The 17193-nt window shown below is 44.7% G+C and overlaps 1 protein-coding gene across 23 annotated transcripts in view; it reads right to left on the reverse strand.

Moving 5' to 3' along the window:
• LOC144504391 (CAP-Gly domain-containing linker protein 4) overlaps positions 1-17193 on the reverse strand; it is a 226452-nt gene that overhangs the window by 81946 nt on the left and 127313 nt on the right. For 17 of the 23 annotated variants that reach the window (XM_078229631.1, XM_078229629.1, XM_078229627.1 and 14 more), the window contains 3 exons: positions 13715-13795; positions 9019-9177; positions 4671-4814 (listed from right to left, as the gene is read on the reverse strand). In XM_078229631.1, coding sequence (XP_078085757.1) covers positions 4671-4814; positions 9019-9177; positions 13715-13795 — 384 coding nt within the window. The remainder of the gene's footprint in view (positions 1-4670; positions 4815-9018; positions 9178-13714; positions 13796-17193) is intronic. The other 6 variants (XM_078229633.1, XM_078229626.1, XM_078229625.1 and 3 more) reach the window with 1 other exon arrangement.

The following is a 17193-nucleotide window of genomic DNA, read 5'->3' on the forward strand; positions in this document are numbered from 1 at the left end:
CATTTGAGGTGAAACCTGGGACTGCCCTAAATTGCTGTTCCTACACAAGCAGAAATACGGACTTTAGCCCTGCTCGAACCAGAAATGCTGTCTGCAAAACTGCTGATCTAACTTTGTAAGGTTCCACTCTGAAATGTAGATTCACAATATGCTCAACAGTGCCATGAATCACCACTACAATTTAGCAAATAGCATTATATAGAGGTGCTAACTAAGTGAAGCATTGGGCCTAAGTACATTTCAATATCATTAACAAACAGAATTTTTAAATAGAATTAAACCCACACATAAAACATTAATTATCAAATTATTAAATGGCTTCAAAGGAGCTTAGGAATTACCCTGAAGATTTATAACATTATCTAAACTCATTGATTTGATTACTGCCTTGAGCTTGCTTCCAGGTCTCCTCAATGTTAATAACCTCTAGCTCTAAATTGGAAATCAGATGTAAAATACTGATTTAAAGACAGCCTTTATTGAGGTACTATCAGTTCACCACTGACTGCGTAATTATAATCATTTTTAATGTTTAGGATATTCAGATTATTTTTGGTCCTACCATCGCCTTTTTAATTTTCCTCCTTGCTAAATGAGATTAATGTTTCATTTTCATCTGAATTATGTAAATCTGACCACACAACATGTATTCATTATAGTTTTTTCAACAGAGTAAAAGGCTCCAAGGTTCTTCACAGGAGCAGTATCAAATATAATTTTGCACTGAGCCACATATGGAGATATTCGGGCAAATGACAAAAAGCTCAAACAAAAAAACTGGTTTTAAAAAGCATCTTAAAGGAAGAAAGATAGGTAGAGAGATTTAGGGAAGACATTGCAGTGCTTGCGCCTTGGCAGCTGGAGGCACAGCTGCCAACATTGGAGCAATTAAAATCAAGGATGCTCAAGGGGCCAGAATTGGATAAGCAAAATATCTCAGAAGGTTGTCAGGCTGGAGAAGATTACAGACATTGGGAGGGGAAAGTGATATTTTACTTTGAAAACAAGGATGAGAATTTTAAAAATGAGGCATTACCCAACCAGCATAGATCAGCAAGCACAGGAGTTAGGATGTGGGCAGCAAAGCTTTGGAGGAACTTATGTTTGTGGAGGGTGGAAGATGGGAGTCTGGTCAGAAATGAACAGGAACAGTCAGGTTAGAGTTAACAAAGGTAAGGATAAGAGTTTCAGCTGCTGATGAGCTGAGTGATGGCTGGATGCAGGTGATATTATCTAAGAGCAAATAAGCAGTCCTGGTGATGGTGCAGATATGTGATTGGAAGGTAATCTCAGTGTCAAATACAACACCAAGATTGTGAATTACCTGGTTCTGCCTCAGACAATTGCCAGAGAGCAAAATTGAATAAGTGCCTTGGGAATGGTGTTTGTGGTTGGGGTTTGTGGAGGGGAACAAAGGCAATTGTCAGGATTTTCCGTTCCATTTTGTCAGGTGACAGGAGCGGAAAGTCTCACGAGAAGTGTAAATCACATTTTACGTTAACATGAAAGCGTGATACGATTGTCCCCTCTGTGACTGGTTTCCCAAGACATGCACCTGGCGTGCAGACCTCCCATTGAGTTCAGGTGAGTGCATTGCTAAGGAGCGAGAGGGTCATGCCCTGGGCTGTGCAGGGGTAATACTGGGGGGAATTGCATGGTGGAGTGGATGTGTGGGAGGGGTGTTGAAAGTGAACTTTTGTACACTGGGGTGGCCTTTAGAAATGGTACCACGATCTTCAAAAAACTCAGTCAGAGCCTGCCCCGCCAGCATGCTGTCGTTTGCTTTTTTTATTCTCTATGTCCCAAATGATATGACGGAGAAAGCCAGCATTGATGCGGGAGCTTCAATGGTGCTATTCTGGCAATGGCTTTGGTTTGCCCAATATTCTTTTGCTCATCCACTAGAGGATGTCAGACATGCAGTCTGACAATTCAGAGACAATGGAGAGGTAGAGAGCGGGACAGGGTGTCCTGGCTTAAAGTGGTGATTATGTTCCTGAAAATCACCACTTTAGGTGAAATCCCTTTAAGTGAAGCATGGTTACACATAGGGATCAAAGTTAAAGCCAGAGTTAGGTTCTTAAGGACACTCTTTGCCTGAAAAAAAATCAATGTAAAATTTGAAATGCTGGCCAATCAAAGGCCGTAAGAAGTCTCACAACACCAGGTTAAAGTCCAACAGGTTTATTTGGTAGCACAAGCCACTAGCTTTCGGAGCGCTGCTCCTTCATCAGGTGAGTGGGATTTCAGTTCACAAACAGGGCATATAAAGACACAAACTCAATTTACAAAATAATGGTTGGAATGCGAATCTTTACAGGTAATCAAGTCTTAAAGGTACAGGCAATGTGAGTGGAGAGAGGGTTAAGCACAGATTAAAGAGATGTGTATTGTCTCCAGCCAGGACAGTTAGTGAGATTTTGCAAGTCCAGGCAAGTCGTGGGGGTTACAGATAGTGTGACATGAACCCAAGATCCCGGTTGAGGCCGTCCTCATGTGTGCAGAACTTGGCTATCAGTCTCTGCTCAGCAACTCTGCGCTGTTGTGTGTTGTGAAGGCTGCCTTGGAGAACGCTTACCCGAAGATCAGAGGCCGAATGCCCGTGACCGCTGAAGTGTTCCCCAACAGGAAGAGAGCACTCTTGCCTGGTGATTGTCAAGCTGTGTTCATTCATCCATTGTCATAGTGTTTGCATGGTCTCCCCAATGTACCATGCCTCGGGACATCCTTTCCATCTTCACTATACCGCAAGCCCATGGATAACCTCACGATGCTCCACTTCTCCAGCTTCCACTATAAACACGTTAAAGAAGCCTTCCCCTACGGACAAGCCCTCTGTATACACAGGATCTGCTCAGATGAGGAGGATCGCAACAGACGCCTCCAGACACTGAAAGATGCCCTCATAAGAACAGGATATGGCGCTCGGCTCATCGATCAACAGTTCCGATGCACCACAGCGAAAAACCGCACCGACCTCCTCAGAAGACAAACACGGGACATGGCGGACAGAGTACCCTTCGTCGTCCAATACTTCCCCGGAGCGGAGAAGCTACGACATCTTCTCCGGAGCCGTCAACATGTCATTGATGAAAATGAACATCTCGCCAAGGCCATCCCCACACCCCCACTTCTTGCCTTCAAACAACTGCACAACCTCAAACAGACCATTGTCTGCAGCAAACTACCCAGCCTTCAGGAGAATAGTGACCACGACACCACACAACCCTGCCACAGCAACCTCTGCAAGACATGCCGAATCATCTCACGTGAGAACACCATCCACCAGGTACACGGTACATACACTTGCAACTCGGCCAACGTTGATACGCTGCAGGAAAGGATGTGCCGAGTCATGGTACATTGGGGAGACCATGTAGACGCTACAACAATGGATGAATGAACAACGCTCGACAATCACCAGGCAACAGTGTTCTCTTCCTGTTGGGGAACACTTCAGCGGTCACGGGCATTCGGCCTCTGATCTTCGGGTAAGCGTTCTCCAAGCCAGCCTTCACGACACACGACAGCGCAGAGTTGCTGAGCAGAGACTGATAGCCAAGTTCCGCACACATGAGGGCGGCCTCAACCGGGATCTTGGGTTCATGTCACACTATCTGTAATCCCCACGACTTGCCTGGGCTTGCAAAATCTCACTAACTGTCCTGGCTGGAGACAATACACATCTCTTTAACCTGTGCTTAACCCTCTCTCCACTCACATTGCCTGTACCTTTAAGACTTGATTACCTGTAAAGACTCGCATTCCAACCATTATTTTGTAAATTGAGTTTGTGTCTTTATATGCCCTGTTTGTGAACTGAAATCCCACTCACCTGATGAAGAAGCAACGCTTCAAAAGCTAGTGGCTTTTGCTACCAAATAAACCTGTTGGACTTTAACCTGGTGTTGTGAGACTTCTTACTGTGTTTACCCCAGTCCAACGCCGGCATCTCCACATCATGGCTACAATCAAAGGCCAACAGCTCTTACAAATGTCTTTTGGAATGCCATCCACCTGAGGCCCAGGCCCCTGTTTAGTGATGACAGAAAGTTTCAGGTAGGGGTCATTGGGGAAGGAAGGTGAAGGGGAGTTGGCAGCAAGGGCAGGGAGGGTGGCTATTAGCAGGCTGAATACCCCACTTCTTCCTGCTGAGGGCAGAATTTTCCCGTCCCACCCGCCACTGGGAATTGTAGTGAGCAGCGGGCGGACCATGCAAAGGTCCATTGACCTCAGACTGGACTTTCCAGACTTGGGGCGAGCACGGCCGGAAAATCCTGCCCTGTGTTTCTCAGTCAGGCACTGGGTGCCAATTTGAACAAGGGACCCCCCACTGGGAGCTGACAAACAAACATACCAAATGTTGTTTAATATGCTCCTGTGAAGTGCCTTGAGAATTTTTATTACATTCAGGTGCCAGATAAATACGGTGATTGGTATTGGCAGTTTGGAAATGGTGAGGTGGGTGCGAGATCAACAAGGGAGAAACGAGACATTTGCAAAATGGCAGAGCTGGCAAAGATCAGAGGCAAGACTAAGGACAGCATGGAAAGTGAGCAAGAAAGAGGATAGGCGACGTATCCTTTAAGATCTACAAATACTTTAAAGAAATTGGTATTTTCATTTGTTGTAGCAAGTGTAGATTTATTTGGTTTATTCAATTAACCTACCTGGTGCAAAGCTTGTCTTTCCATAGAATTGTATTATTCCACTCCTCTGTCCAACCACAACCACACGATCTCCAATTTGCATTTCAGTCTTATCAGTCTCTATACAGCCCAGGCTGCCAACAGATGGAGCTCGCTTCCGCAAACCTAATTTAAAAAATCAAAATGTGAAAAGTTAAATTAAACTACATTTTAACATGATTACTATGTATTAGTTCTTCTTCTACTCTTTCATCTCAGCAATATTCCCTCCCTTTGTGTTGTGTATTGCATATATTTCTGTTGCTGGGATTCTTTCAAACAGCCAAGTGAAGGTTATTCCCATCAAAATGGAATACATTAGACAGCGAGCTAAATTTAACAGGGCGCTGGGGTCCCTGTCCTCCTTGGTGAAAATGTCAGGGGTAAGCCCTGCAGGTATTTAATGCTCAGAGGTCTGTTTATTATTTTAAAGAGGGACTTCCATTCCCATCTGGGCACAAAGTCCTGCCTCTGAGAGTTGCTCAACAAACAAATATTGGGCATCTCTCTGTTTCCAGCAGCACCACTGGGAGCAATGGCCACTGCTGGGACTATACATGGGCCTCTCCTCATCTGCAAACAAATGCTGAGGAGCCAGAGCCGGAGTGAAAGGGAAATGGTGGAGATGAGGGTCTCACTCCACTCCCCAAAGCCAACCTTATTGCCCACCTACCTGCAGAGTGGTAGATGTTTGGCGTGGCCTTCACACACCGCTGGTTAAATTATAAGACAGCACAATGAGGCCAACATGTGGTCATCAATTGGCCACTTAAGGGCTTCAATTGGCTCACATATAGTTGGAGCACCTGACATTCCTTATCATTGGTAAAATTGCAGTGGGAGCAGGGATAAGTGGGTAGGCGACAGGCAAGGTACCCATGGCATTTCATGGGCTCCTCCTTTTCTGCAAACCCATTGCCTGGAGCCATAAAATCCAGCCCAGCTAGTCTGTGGCCAAATGGGGACATGACTTGTTGTGAATGTTCAATTGTCAAAGTCAATGAGAACAATGGACGGAATTTTCTCGTCCCACCCACCATGGAAATTGTAGCGAGCGAGGGGCGGACTATGCAAAAGTCCATTGACCTCGGACGGGATTTTCTGGCCTTGGGGTGATCTTATGACCTCGTCCTGCCCAACCTTTGGCAGGTGAGATGGGACGATCGGGTGAGGGGCAAAAAATGAGAAATGCACCATGAGAGTGCAGTTCATCCAATATTTAATGCTGCTCAACGGTTTTGATTTTAGCCCTATCCCCAGCCTCAATTGTTAGGAACGGATCAGGCAAAGAGTCAAAATCTTAAAATCAAGTCCCCAGATCAAAGCCACTGGGCTCCTGGCTGCTGTGATGTTAACATCATTGATTCAAGCCCTGGACAAGGTCCTGCTAAAAAACAGACTGGGACTTATTTAAAATTGAAAAGGGGGACTTGATGAAATAATTTGTATATCTATTCAGGCAAACCTTAAACTGGATATTGCCTGACAGCAGCACAGCAGGAGCAGCTGGTTGACCAGAAGAATTCCAAGTGAAGTTTATTTTTTGGCCTGTCTTTGAACTCCTTCTATGCCATGAGCTGCAGGAGTGTTCCCTCTAGACCTCTCAAGGAGTCCTCAGTTCTTCACAACCCTATTATTCCCCAGCCTTCAGGGAATCTCCAGGACTGGCATCCTCACAATCTCTCATCAAGAGAAAATTCCGAACTGCACTGATCTTCAAACAAGAGGTACCATGCTTCCCCTCAGATCATGGGGCCAGGAAATTGTGTAAACACACTGAGTGCTCGGTCTGCTTATCAAAATTTCTGTAATAGCAATGAATAAACATGAACAAAGGAGTTGAGAAAATATCAACTCCAAAAACCTCCAACCTCGTCCATGGCTGGGATTCTCCGGTGCCACTGCAGTAGATGGAGTTTTGGCTAAAAGCCAAATTCTCCATTCTCACTGGCAGTGTGGCAGCCATGGATGAGATCGGAGAATCCTGTAAAGGGCATAATTTCCAAGATGGGATATAAATCTACCAGCACTAACCAACTTCAGTCCCAATGACAATTCTTCATATGTGGTCTTAAAGGGCTATTTTACCACAGGTCTCATCACAGCTCATCATCAGGGCAGCACAGTAGCACATGGTTAGCACTGCTGCCTCACAGCGCCAAGGACCCAGGTTCGATTCCCGGCTTGGATCACTGTGGAGTTTGCATGTTCTTCCCGTGTCTGCGTGGGTTCTTCTGGGTGCTCCAGTTTCCTCCCACAGTCTGAAAGACGTGCTGGTTAGGTGCATTGACCCGAACAGGCGCCGTAGCATGGCGACTGGAGGAATTTCACAGTAACTTCATTGCAGTGTTAATGTAAGCCTTACTTGTGACGAATAAATTTATTTTAAGCTGGGACTAATACTATTCTTCTTCAACCTCCAGACTTCTTCAACTCCCAATGACAGTAGTGGTCAGCAGCAGGATTTTCTGCTGATAATCCTGGGGTGCCAAACTGATTGTGATGCTCTTACTGCCATTCTGTCTATGATCAACTAACTCAGGACAGGCTGGGGATGAACCTTGTACTCTCCTACCCCACCTCACCACGTTCATGGGAAGAACTGTGGGAGAACAACTATTGAAAGAAATGATTTGGATTGTAAATCTTCTTACAATGTCATCTCATCCAATAATGCCCTGATTCCAACATTACACAGATCCCCCACTAACCCCTGGTAAGATCCAGGTGCAAAAAAACTGAGGGCTCCTGTGACTCTCAGAGCCATGGCATTGGGTGTCCACCTACACATTTGGAGGCAATATCTGGTCCAATCATCTAGCATATTGATGTCACGGTGTCCCTAGAGAGGTGAAGCCTCCTGCGGCACTGAACTTCCGACATGTTGGGATAGTTGGATTGCTGCCTGTACACCCTGGTAGCAGGATAGTGGCACCTTCTGTGGACCCTTCTGTCTTGCTCTCCCTGCTTACTCTGCATTCCGTGTGCTCACACCTTTCTTCACACAGGTATCTGTGACAGTGCCTTTGGGCACCTGGCTTCCCCATCCCTCTGCCTCTCTCTTTTCTTCCCCCAGTGCAATCCCCATCCCCATCTGCTGAAATGCAGATGCATTGTACTGTGCACTGAAGACTGCACAGTACAACAAAAGAGTCCTCAAAACAAAGTCCTCTAACAGAACAAATACTTCGTAAGAACCCACAAGAAAAGGTGTGAAATCTCAGCAATAAAGCAAGCTCTCACTTGAACACCTAGCAACTCACACAGCCAATGCTCCTGTCCCCTTTTATCCTGCCCTTGGATGAGTAATGTGAAAAAACGCATTGGATGGCTGCCTGCCCATGTTACCCAGACGACAAACGCTAAAACGTGCAGACAACGTTAGGTCGTTAGTGGGTTTCACTGCCTGTTTAATTGTCAGCAGGCACACTTCCAACTTAATCTTGTGCAATTAACATTTAATATCTGCAGCTTTTCCTAAATGAAATGTGCTTTAAATACTGTATTATAGGTTCCATTTGCAAAATTGTACACCTGGATGTTAGCCACATTATTCCATTATAATGTGAAATGACACAATGTCACACTTAAAGATTGAAAAGATTATCGTAACTGCATAAATATTTAGATGCAGAATTGGTTTTGTGATTGAAGACAGTCTGGTGGATACCTGATGTGAGGGCAATTAAAATTGAGTGAAGGGCCAGGATTAGGGATCAGAGCTAGAATAAGCCCAGTGAGTTCAGGTTTTAAAAAAGTGTTTTAGTTTCCTTGTGTACTGCAAGACCTTCCCTAACCCTGGGACTTGATGGGGGATTCCCTACCAGGAGCGTTTGTGTCGTGCTGGGGCCATTCCACTGGATCGCAGGTGGACTGCTATTTTGGTCGGGAAGTCAACAAACAGCATGCAAAACAGCATTCCATCAAAATCAGCTGGACCTCACAGCTACTGCTTCCGGAAAGGCCAGTTGTTTGCTAGGTCATATCCCTGCCCAGGGAATTAATATGAAATTTATAAATTCTGCCTCACTTAATTTTCACAATGCCCAGTGTCATCGTACATTGCTAGCCAGTATCATTTCCGCAGTTGTTCTGCCTGCACCAATTAAACGATACAAAAGTTCACAACGAAAGTGTCATGTTGATGAATGTAATCAGCTATTAATTCACTTTACATGCATCGCAATTCCATATCAGGAAATCCATTGAACTTCACTTGACATATGATAGTCCCGGTTTAGCAGGCTTCAACAAATTCAATTGACTATAAAATTTTCTTTGAATATTCTAATGATTTAAATGGTTTACTTTAATGAATATAAACAAATACCCATGGTGGTCCTGGTGATGGCAGGTACTGGTTTAGTTGCCATCTTCTTTGAGTTGGCCAAATTCCGTTGCCGTGTGGGTGGCTGCCTTTGTCTACATTGTCTGCTCTCTATTGAAGAGGTAGAGGAGGATGAGGAGCAGAATGACCCAGGCAGAGAAACTGGATAGGCAGCATATGTTGAACAGAGAGAAAGGAAGAATGTGAGAGAAGAGAACAAGGCTAATTAAAGTCACAGAAATACTGAAATCAAAGGCAAGTAAAGCACAATAGGTGAAATCATTCTTCGGCATACTAATTGCATAAAATCCAATAATTATTTGTCTTTAATTGAAGGGTATTCTGTAGAGAAGAATTGTACAAATACAATTTTGTTCTTGACCTCTTCCATCTTCTATTTTGACCTTCTGGGCATTTCTTTTTCTTTTGCACTACATTGGCATTTTTGCTTCCCTGGTTTTGATGTCATTTGCCAATGAATTTTCATTTAGAAATGTTTTATGACATAGGAATTACTGAATGCAAAAGACCAAGATCTACCTATTCACCTTCAATCTCCCTGGAAGTCACACTAAAGAACAATAGTAGAGAATTTGACTAAATCAAAACCATCAATCTCTGTCAATTAGTGTATGGTAGGCCAAGACATGATGTGAGGAAAATTACAGTGGTATGGAGCTTTGGGAATCATAGGTCTAAGGTTACCCCTGGTACTTCCAAGTAGGTAACACTTAACATGTCAGCTGCAAAATTGGGTTCTGTAGCACTGCTGGTGCTGCAAAGTTAGAAAACGGCTCACGCAGTGCTTCCAGCACTTTCAGCCATGTGTTAGCACTACCATGTCCTGCATGCATCAGGAGCTTCTGATACGAGCAGATCATGACATCAAACAGCTGTTTTAGCTGATTTGATACATGTTTTTGAAATTTGGAATGCATTGGTCCAGAAACTCCTGTGCTAATCACATAAAGCTGAAAATGCACAAGATTCTTTCATGCACTATTTAAAAGGCCAGCAATTCAACTTGCGAGTGAGGTGCATCAGACTTTCCCTATGGTAGGCCAGTCGGAGGCTGACAGATCTGCCGGCTACTCAACTGGAATTGGTGACCACTGTTGCTACTGCACTGCAGACATCAAGGAGGGTTTCAATGATGGAGTGGACCTCCAGGAATGTTTGGGATCTCACCAGGACTGGGTTGGCAGGCACTAGCATAGAGGGTGGGGGTATGTTGGATACGGCAACAGGGAGGGGAAGGGGGAGGGTGGATACGGGCTGAAAAACTGTGAGGGGTAGTGTGGGCCTTTGATTGGCACCAAAAAACACCCTACCCCCACTTTCGCTGACTAGTGGCCCACAGGATTATCCTGTCACAATGCATGTTGGTCATAGATCTCTTCTGCCACCCACTAAATCTGAGTGGCAGTAGGTTGAGACACTTAATTGAGCATTAATTGCCCACATAAGTGCCTCAGTTGATCCATTGGTGCGTAGTCCACCCAAAGCTTCCATGCCACTTGTAAAATCATGGAAGGAGCAAGAAGGGATAGGTATGGCATGATGTCCTATTTTACATCTGTTTTCCAACCCCCAGGTGGCCCATAAAATCCAGCAGCACGTTTCTATTCAAGAACTTTGCAATAGCAAATATTAGATATTGTTACTTGTAAGAGTAATTCAAAAGTGGTACATCTGTGGGGGAGAAACTTCACTGAACAGTCCACTAATACAAATTTACTTCTGTCTGATACAAATTCAGCTGTTTATTCTTTATTAATTCTGAATTTGATATTGGTTAATTGAGGGTGAGATCCATAAGGATGGACTGAAGGAAAGCAATCAGATATTTTAAGTAAGGTAATTGGTGAGAATCCCAGAAGTGTGGATGTCCTGGACACTCTGGGAGTTTATCTGTAGGTTTTTGCCCACAGCCACTCTGATTGGTGATTGGCCTGTGAAATGAGAATTTCTGAAGTTAAAGGCTTTTGCCAAACAGGCCTGAGACCAGGAAGATCCAAAGAGGGATTCAGAGAGATCTTATGGTGGAGGGAGAATCCTATCCTGGGAGGAAGTCAGATGCTGATGCTGGTGGTGGTTGGGGTGAGGTCCGATTTTGATGGGGGGAGGGGGAGGTAGAGAAATCATGGGAATCAGTTAACTGGGTACCTTGTCAGTAGGAAACACTATTGTTCCAACTGAACCATAAGCAGTACTGTAAGGACGCTTAAGACATGGTTTCAACCCTCGTCACTTTCTCTCACTCGTTGGGAAATCCAACCAACAGAAGTTAAAAATGGAATCATTGTTACAATGAGGCTGTGTTTCTTCATTGTAATATTTAAATGATGAACCTCCTGTGAACACATTGGTCACCCATCCCTCATCCTGCTTTCTTTGAAACCAGAAGCCATAGATTCTATACAGTGCAGAGGAGGCCATCTAACCTATCAAGTCTGCACTGACTCTCCAAAAGGGCATCTTACTCAGGCCCCTATCCCCATAACCCTGCACATTTACTATGGCTAATCCATCTAACCTACACATCCTTGGACACCAGAAAGCAATTTAGCATAGCCAATCCACCTAACCTACATGTCTATGGACTGCGGGAGGAAACCAGAACACCCAGAGGAAATCCACGTAAACAAGGGAAAACGTGCAAACTCCACACAGTCAGCCAAGGGAAGAATCGAACCCAGGTCTCTGGTGCTGTGATGCAGCAGTGCTAACCACTGTGCCACCATGCCACCCAGAAGCAGGCGGATTTGAGGCAGCCTGGGATCCTGTTTCAATTTATTTTAATTTTAGTATCTGGCCCATCCTCTTTTGGTAGTTAAGATTCAGCCCCAATCTCTGAGAACTCTGGCACCTATACCTACCGGTGGCCCGTGTTGCTTTTTCTGCTTTCCTCTTCTTGATGCTACCTCTCCTCACTGGGCAGACCAGTATCAGAAAAGTGCCCTATAAGAAATGCTAAACCCCAATTCAAATATTTTATTCATCATTTTAAATAGTTTTGATGGGCACTAGGCACCTAAGGAGTAACTCTATCCAATGTGTTAGGCAGAGCATATCCAGCACATTAAGCCATATTAGATACCTAAATGTTCATTTTCTGCCTGAAAATGAGTGTGGTGTCACAGTATTTCTATGCCCATGTTTCTGTAGCAGCTGGCTGCGAACTAATGCTGCTGGAGAAGGGCCCATTTTTGCTATGCTCAATAATCACTGACTATGCCTCCTTGCACTGGTCCTTATCAGCTTTCCAACACCATAACTTCCACTTCTGCCAACTAGCAAGTGGCCAAGCTGTGCTGCTAGTTGTGTGGATACCCACCCACTCTATTTAAATTGACAGAGTCCTAGATTGTAGCTTTGTAAATAGGCAGGTGAGAAAATGTATGTCTGCTGCTGCTAGAGGGGAGGCAGTTGTGCAGTGGTATTACCACTGGACCTAGTACTGAACTGAAGATGTGGGTTTAAATCTTACAAGGCAGAGAGTGAAAGTCGAATTCAATAAAAATCTGGAAATAAAAGTCTGATCACGACTTGATTGTCATAAAAACCCATCTGGTCCACTCATGTCCTTTAGGGAAAGAAACCTGTCATCCTTACCTGGTCCTGCCTACATGTGACTCCAGGCCCACAGCGATGCCCTCTGAAATGGCCTAGCAACCCACTCAGTTCAAGGGCAATTAGGGGTGGGCAATAATTGCTGGTACAGCCAGCAACACCCACATCCCAAGAAATAATATTTTTTTTAAATTGCAGAGCTGTGAGACGGGATCACTGATGCAACCACTGACCTGGATAGCCAGGTCAGTCCAAAACAACATGTGGCCTGGGCCATTTTCTCTTTTCAGTTTCCTCTGTTTTTTGAAGAATTCCATCTCACTTCTTTTTTTGTAATTATGACTCCTGCTAAATGTCTTGCAGTCCCATTCCACAGCTGACTGACAGGCCTGCCCAACAACCCCATCTTACCAGTACTACCCTTCTGTGGCAGTGCCAGTGCTATTGAAAATAAAATTCTTGAAGAGAAATACAAGAAAAGGCAGGGGGAGAGAGAGAAACAAAAAAGAAGAAAGAAATGTCAAAATAAGATGAGAGAGACATTAAAATGAATTGAGAGAGAAAAATCAAAATTAATTGTGAAACACATGATAAAGACAGAGGTGAAAGTGAGGAGTGAAAAACTTAAGTGTAGAAAAGAGACATTAAAGTGAAGGAGAGTGAGGTGGGAAGAAGTTAAAGCGAATGAGTTTCACAAGAAAAAGTGACCAATCAGTTCAACTCCAGCAAAGTGCAGAATATGTCAATTGAAAATTTAAGACTAATACATAACATAAAAGCATATTAAACTTTTCTTATACTTTGTCATAATAATAGTAAATAGGCCCAGTGACAGCATTGGTAGGACACTGAGAAGTGCAAGTAATCTAGGATGCGAGCAGTTAAAAATGTTAAGCAATTTTAATACATTACCTTAATCTTAATATTGGCAAACTGATTAAGAAGCACAACAAACCAAAGGAACAACAGAAAACATGCTCTTGCTATCACAATCTTGGCAAAAAGGCAAGAATTTCAGAGTTAGCACAAAACACATGCAAAAATTAATATTGAAGTTCTTTTTAAAGAGTTAGCAGGTTATAGTGACATTAGAAGTCTAATTCCAATTGCATGTTACACTATATACCTTCCGTTTCAGCCTGAGGTTTGGTAATGTCCTGAGCTGGTATGGGGTGTTTAGGAACATACTTTTTGGAAGGAGGTAGACCTTTTGATGGAAAAATTATTTCATGGTCAGAAACAAAAGTGAAAAAAAGTACATGTTTAAATGGATTAAAATGCCAAATGTTTAAATCTAAGTTGTATGATACAATTATTTAACTTGGCTTCTGTCATGAGAACATGAGATCTTCTAAAACTCTGCTCCAGCGTACAGCTTAGCCTTATAAGCGCATAGATTAAAGATTGGGCACAGAGGCAAACATTATGCCTCCAATTTCCCAGCAATAAACATTAAAAAATCAGGAATGTTGCAAACTGCATGTGACTGCCTCCAAACTAAAATCTTTAGTTCATGCTGCCATCAACCAATACATTGCCAGGAAGTCGGGCTTGAAATCGTTACCTTTATAAATATAATAATATCAGGAAATCTCAAAACACGGTTGAAATTTGAACAAATTCTGGAAACAGTAGGTTAATCAATATCACAAATAGAAAGAAAGGTTAACATTTTGCATATGACCTTTCCAATCAACTGCTGACTGACACGTTCACTTTTGGAATTTGCGAGAGAAATAAATTCAATAAGACTTGATTTGGGGTGCAAAGATAGCAATATATATTTGCTCTGTACCTGGTCCCTGTAAGGCAGGCAGCATGCTTGGTTGTAGTGTGCAGCCCAGCACAAAATGTGCTGCTGATTGACGAGCGCATTGCGCACCTAGTCTGGACTTCTTTAAAGCAGCCTATCCATTTTAAAGGAGAACTAGTAGCCACAGCTGCTGCGACAGCCACAGGATGGCTTAGCTGGAAGGAACAACAAATGAAGCAACAAGCCAGAGAGGACTGCCAAATTTTTGGACGGTGCTGGATGCTTCAGTGATGGAGGTCAAAAGGGAGAGAACATTCCCACAAGGGACTCTCGAGGCACACCTTCTTGTTCGGCAGTCCGTCAGGACCGAGGGTGACTTGCTTCTTCACTCAGGTTTGATGGGTTCTGAGATGGTTGATGATTCCAATGTGCAATCTGCAGACTGCCACATATGGGACAGGTGTTGCTTGAAGGGCTGGGTAGATTGGTTGTTTGGAGGTTTATGTACTCCCTCTGATGCCTTGAATTCTTCTCTACATGTTTCTGACAAAATCTCTCAACATGTTGTGCCTTCCCAAATGAGCCTCCTCTATTTTGGCTGGTCACAAGTCAAGCCCTCCCATGTGTCAATGGATACGTTGGATTTCTTCAGGAATGCTAACATCCCTAAAATGTTTCTATTGTCCCCCGGGAGTCTCCAGCCGTGACCAAGTTTCAAGTAGAGCAGTTGGTGTTAGCCATGCGAATAACGTATCCTGTCTAGCAGAACTGGTTTTAAATGATTAGTGTCTTGTTGCTGGGAAAATTGGCTTGGGAGAGAACACTGCTTTAGACCAGCTTTCTTGCCATCAGATTTAGAGCATTTTGTGAATGCATGACCCAAACACACTGCAATCAGAGCCTGTAAAGCATCAAGCTGGATCTCCTGATCTGTCTGCATTTTAACAGTATGGAGGTGTTGGATGGCTTCTATCTGTATTGCAGTGGAAGATGAAATATTGGCCGCCAGATGCTATGTCATGTTGGTCCATAAGTGCTGACATGGAGTTTGACACCATTTCCATGTCAAATAGGAAAGGCTCCAAGCTCTGTGCTCAGCCTTTGCCAAGTTGAAGCTTGACTTTTCCATGCTCCTGGAAAGTGACAAGAAACTCGGTGACAGGCCTGTCAATGCAATAAGCATTTTAGTATGCATCAGTTCCTCAGTATTCTTCTGTATTCCATCTCATTCAAATTCTTATCTGAGTCCTCTGTAACAGCCCCCCTCCTTTATCAAGAATCTATCTACCTCTGCCTTAAAAACATTCAAAGTCTTCTTCCACCATTTTTTGAGGAACAGAGTTCCAAAGACTCATGACCCTCTGCGAGAAATGACTTCTCCTAACTTCTGTCTTAAATGGAAAACCCCTTATTTTTTTCAGTGGCCGCTAGTTCTAGAATCTGCCACAAGATGAAATTTCCTTGGCACACCTACCTAGTCAAGACCTCTCAAGATCTTATGGCCACAATTCTCCCATCCCGACCCACTAATTTTTTGGCGGGTCGGGCCAGGCTGGGAGAATCATGCATGTGCATACGTCCCTGACACGCGCGCATTTCCCAGCGACGGATATCGGCGCAGTCGGGACCACACTGGAAACAAGTGGGAACACCAGCTAAGTTATTTTAATGTGATTTGAATGTTATTATCGAGCTCGGGACAGAATTCTCCAGGCCCGATAGCATCTCCCACCCCGCCACTACAAATTCACTCTGGCGGGGTTTAGAGTAGCTCCCCATTTTTGGGGAACTAGCAGGAGACCTAGTTGGATTGAAGGGAGGGCCACTCAGGGACCCCCAGGGAGTCGGGTGGCGGGGGGGGGGGGGGGTACCCTACCCTGGTAGTGCCAGCCTTTGCCCCCTGGCACTGCCCAAGGAGCAAAGTGCCTATGCCCAGGGGGCACCTTGACAGTCCCACCAGGCATCGGGCAATGCCAAGGAGGCGGGGCCTAGGGGACAGGGCGTGGGGGGAGTGATCAGTGGCAGTGGGGGGTCCAGCTGCCACTCTGCATTGGGATCGGTCAGGACTGGAGGGAGGCCAGTGATCGGGGCGGGCTGGGGAGGGTCTGCCATGGGGTGTTTGCCTCCCGAGAGGGGGGGTGGTCTGCCTCCCATGGGGGGTGGGAGGGATTGTCACTGCTGGGGGCGGGGGGAATGTAGGTCAGGGCGTTCCTGGACTGGGGGAGGGGGGATCAGGACTGGCCTGGGAATGCTTGTGGGGGCCGCAATTGGGCCACGGGAGGGGCTGGGGAGACAGTGCTGAGGGGGCCCCGGGCTGGCCAGTGATCGAACTGGGCAAAATGCAGGCTAACAGTTTGGGGCCACTGCGCATGCACAGAGGCCCAGAACTGTCAGACTCTGGCGTGAATAAGTCACGCACCCCCCCCCCCTCCCCACCCCCTGAGTTTTTAATGATATTCACGATTGTGACCTCTGCATTGCACAGAGTGTGGGAGATTCTAGTGTGAACTACCACTGAGAAAACAATCGTGATTTACACCAGTTTTCCCATGAATTCAGCACTTAGGACTTTTTTGGGAGAATCGCCCCCTATATGTTTCAATCAAGTTGCCTCTTACTCTTCTAATTCCAGTGGATGCAAGCTGCATTCTACAGCCAAAGAGATATTGTAACATTGACCCCCCTTGGTGAAGCAGGTTTTATCCTGCTTCTCTGCCCTCCATCAAGATCCAGCACCTTGTAAAACAAAAACTTTGTAAAACTTCAAATAATATTGAACACAGTTCTTCAATTAACTACACTAGCAAAAAAAGGTCAAAATAACTCACCTTTAAATAGCACAGTGGGGAAGT

The sequence above is a fragment of the Mustelus asterias genome, chromosome 15, assembly GCF_964213995.1.
Source record: "Mustelus asterias chromosome 15, sMusAst1.hap1.1, whole genome shotgun sequence".
Classification (NCBI taxonomy): Eukaryota; Metazoa; Chordata; class Chondrichthyes; order Carcharhiniformes; family Triakidae; genus Mustelus; species Mustelus asterias.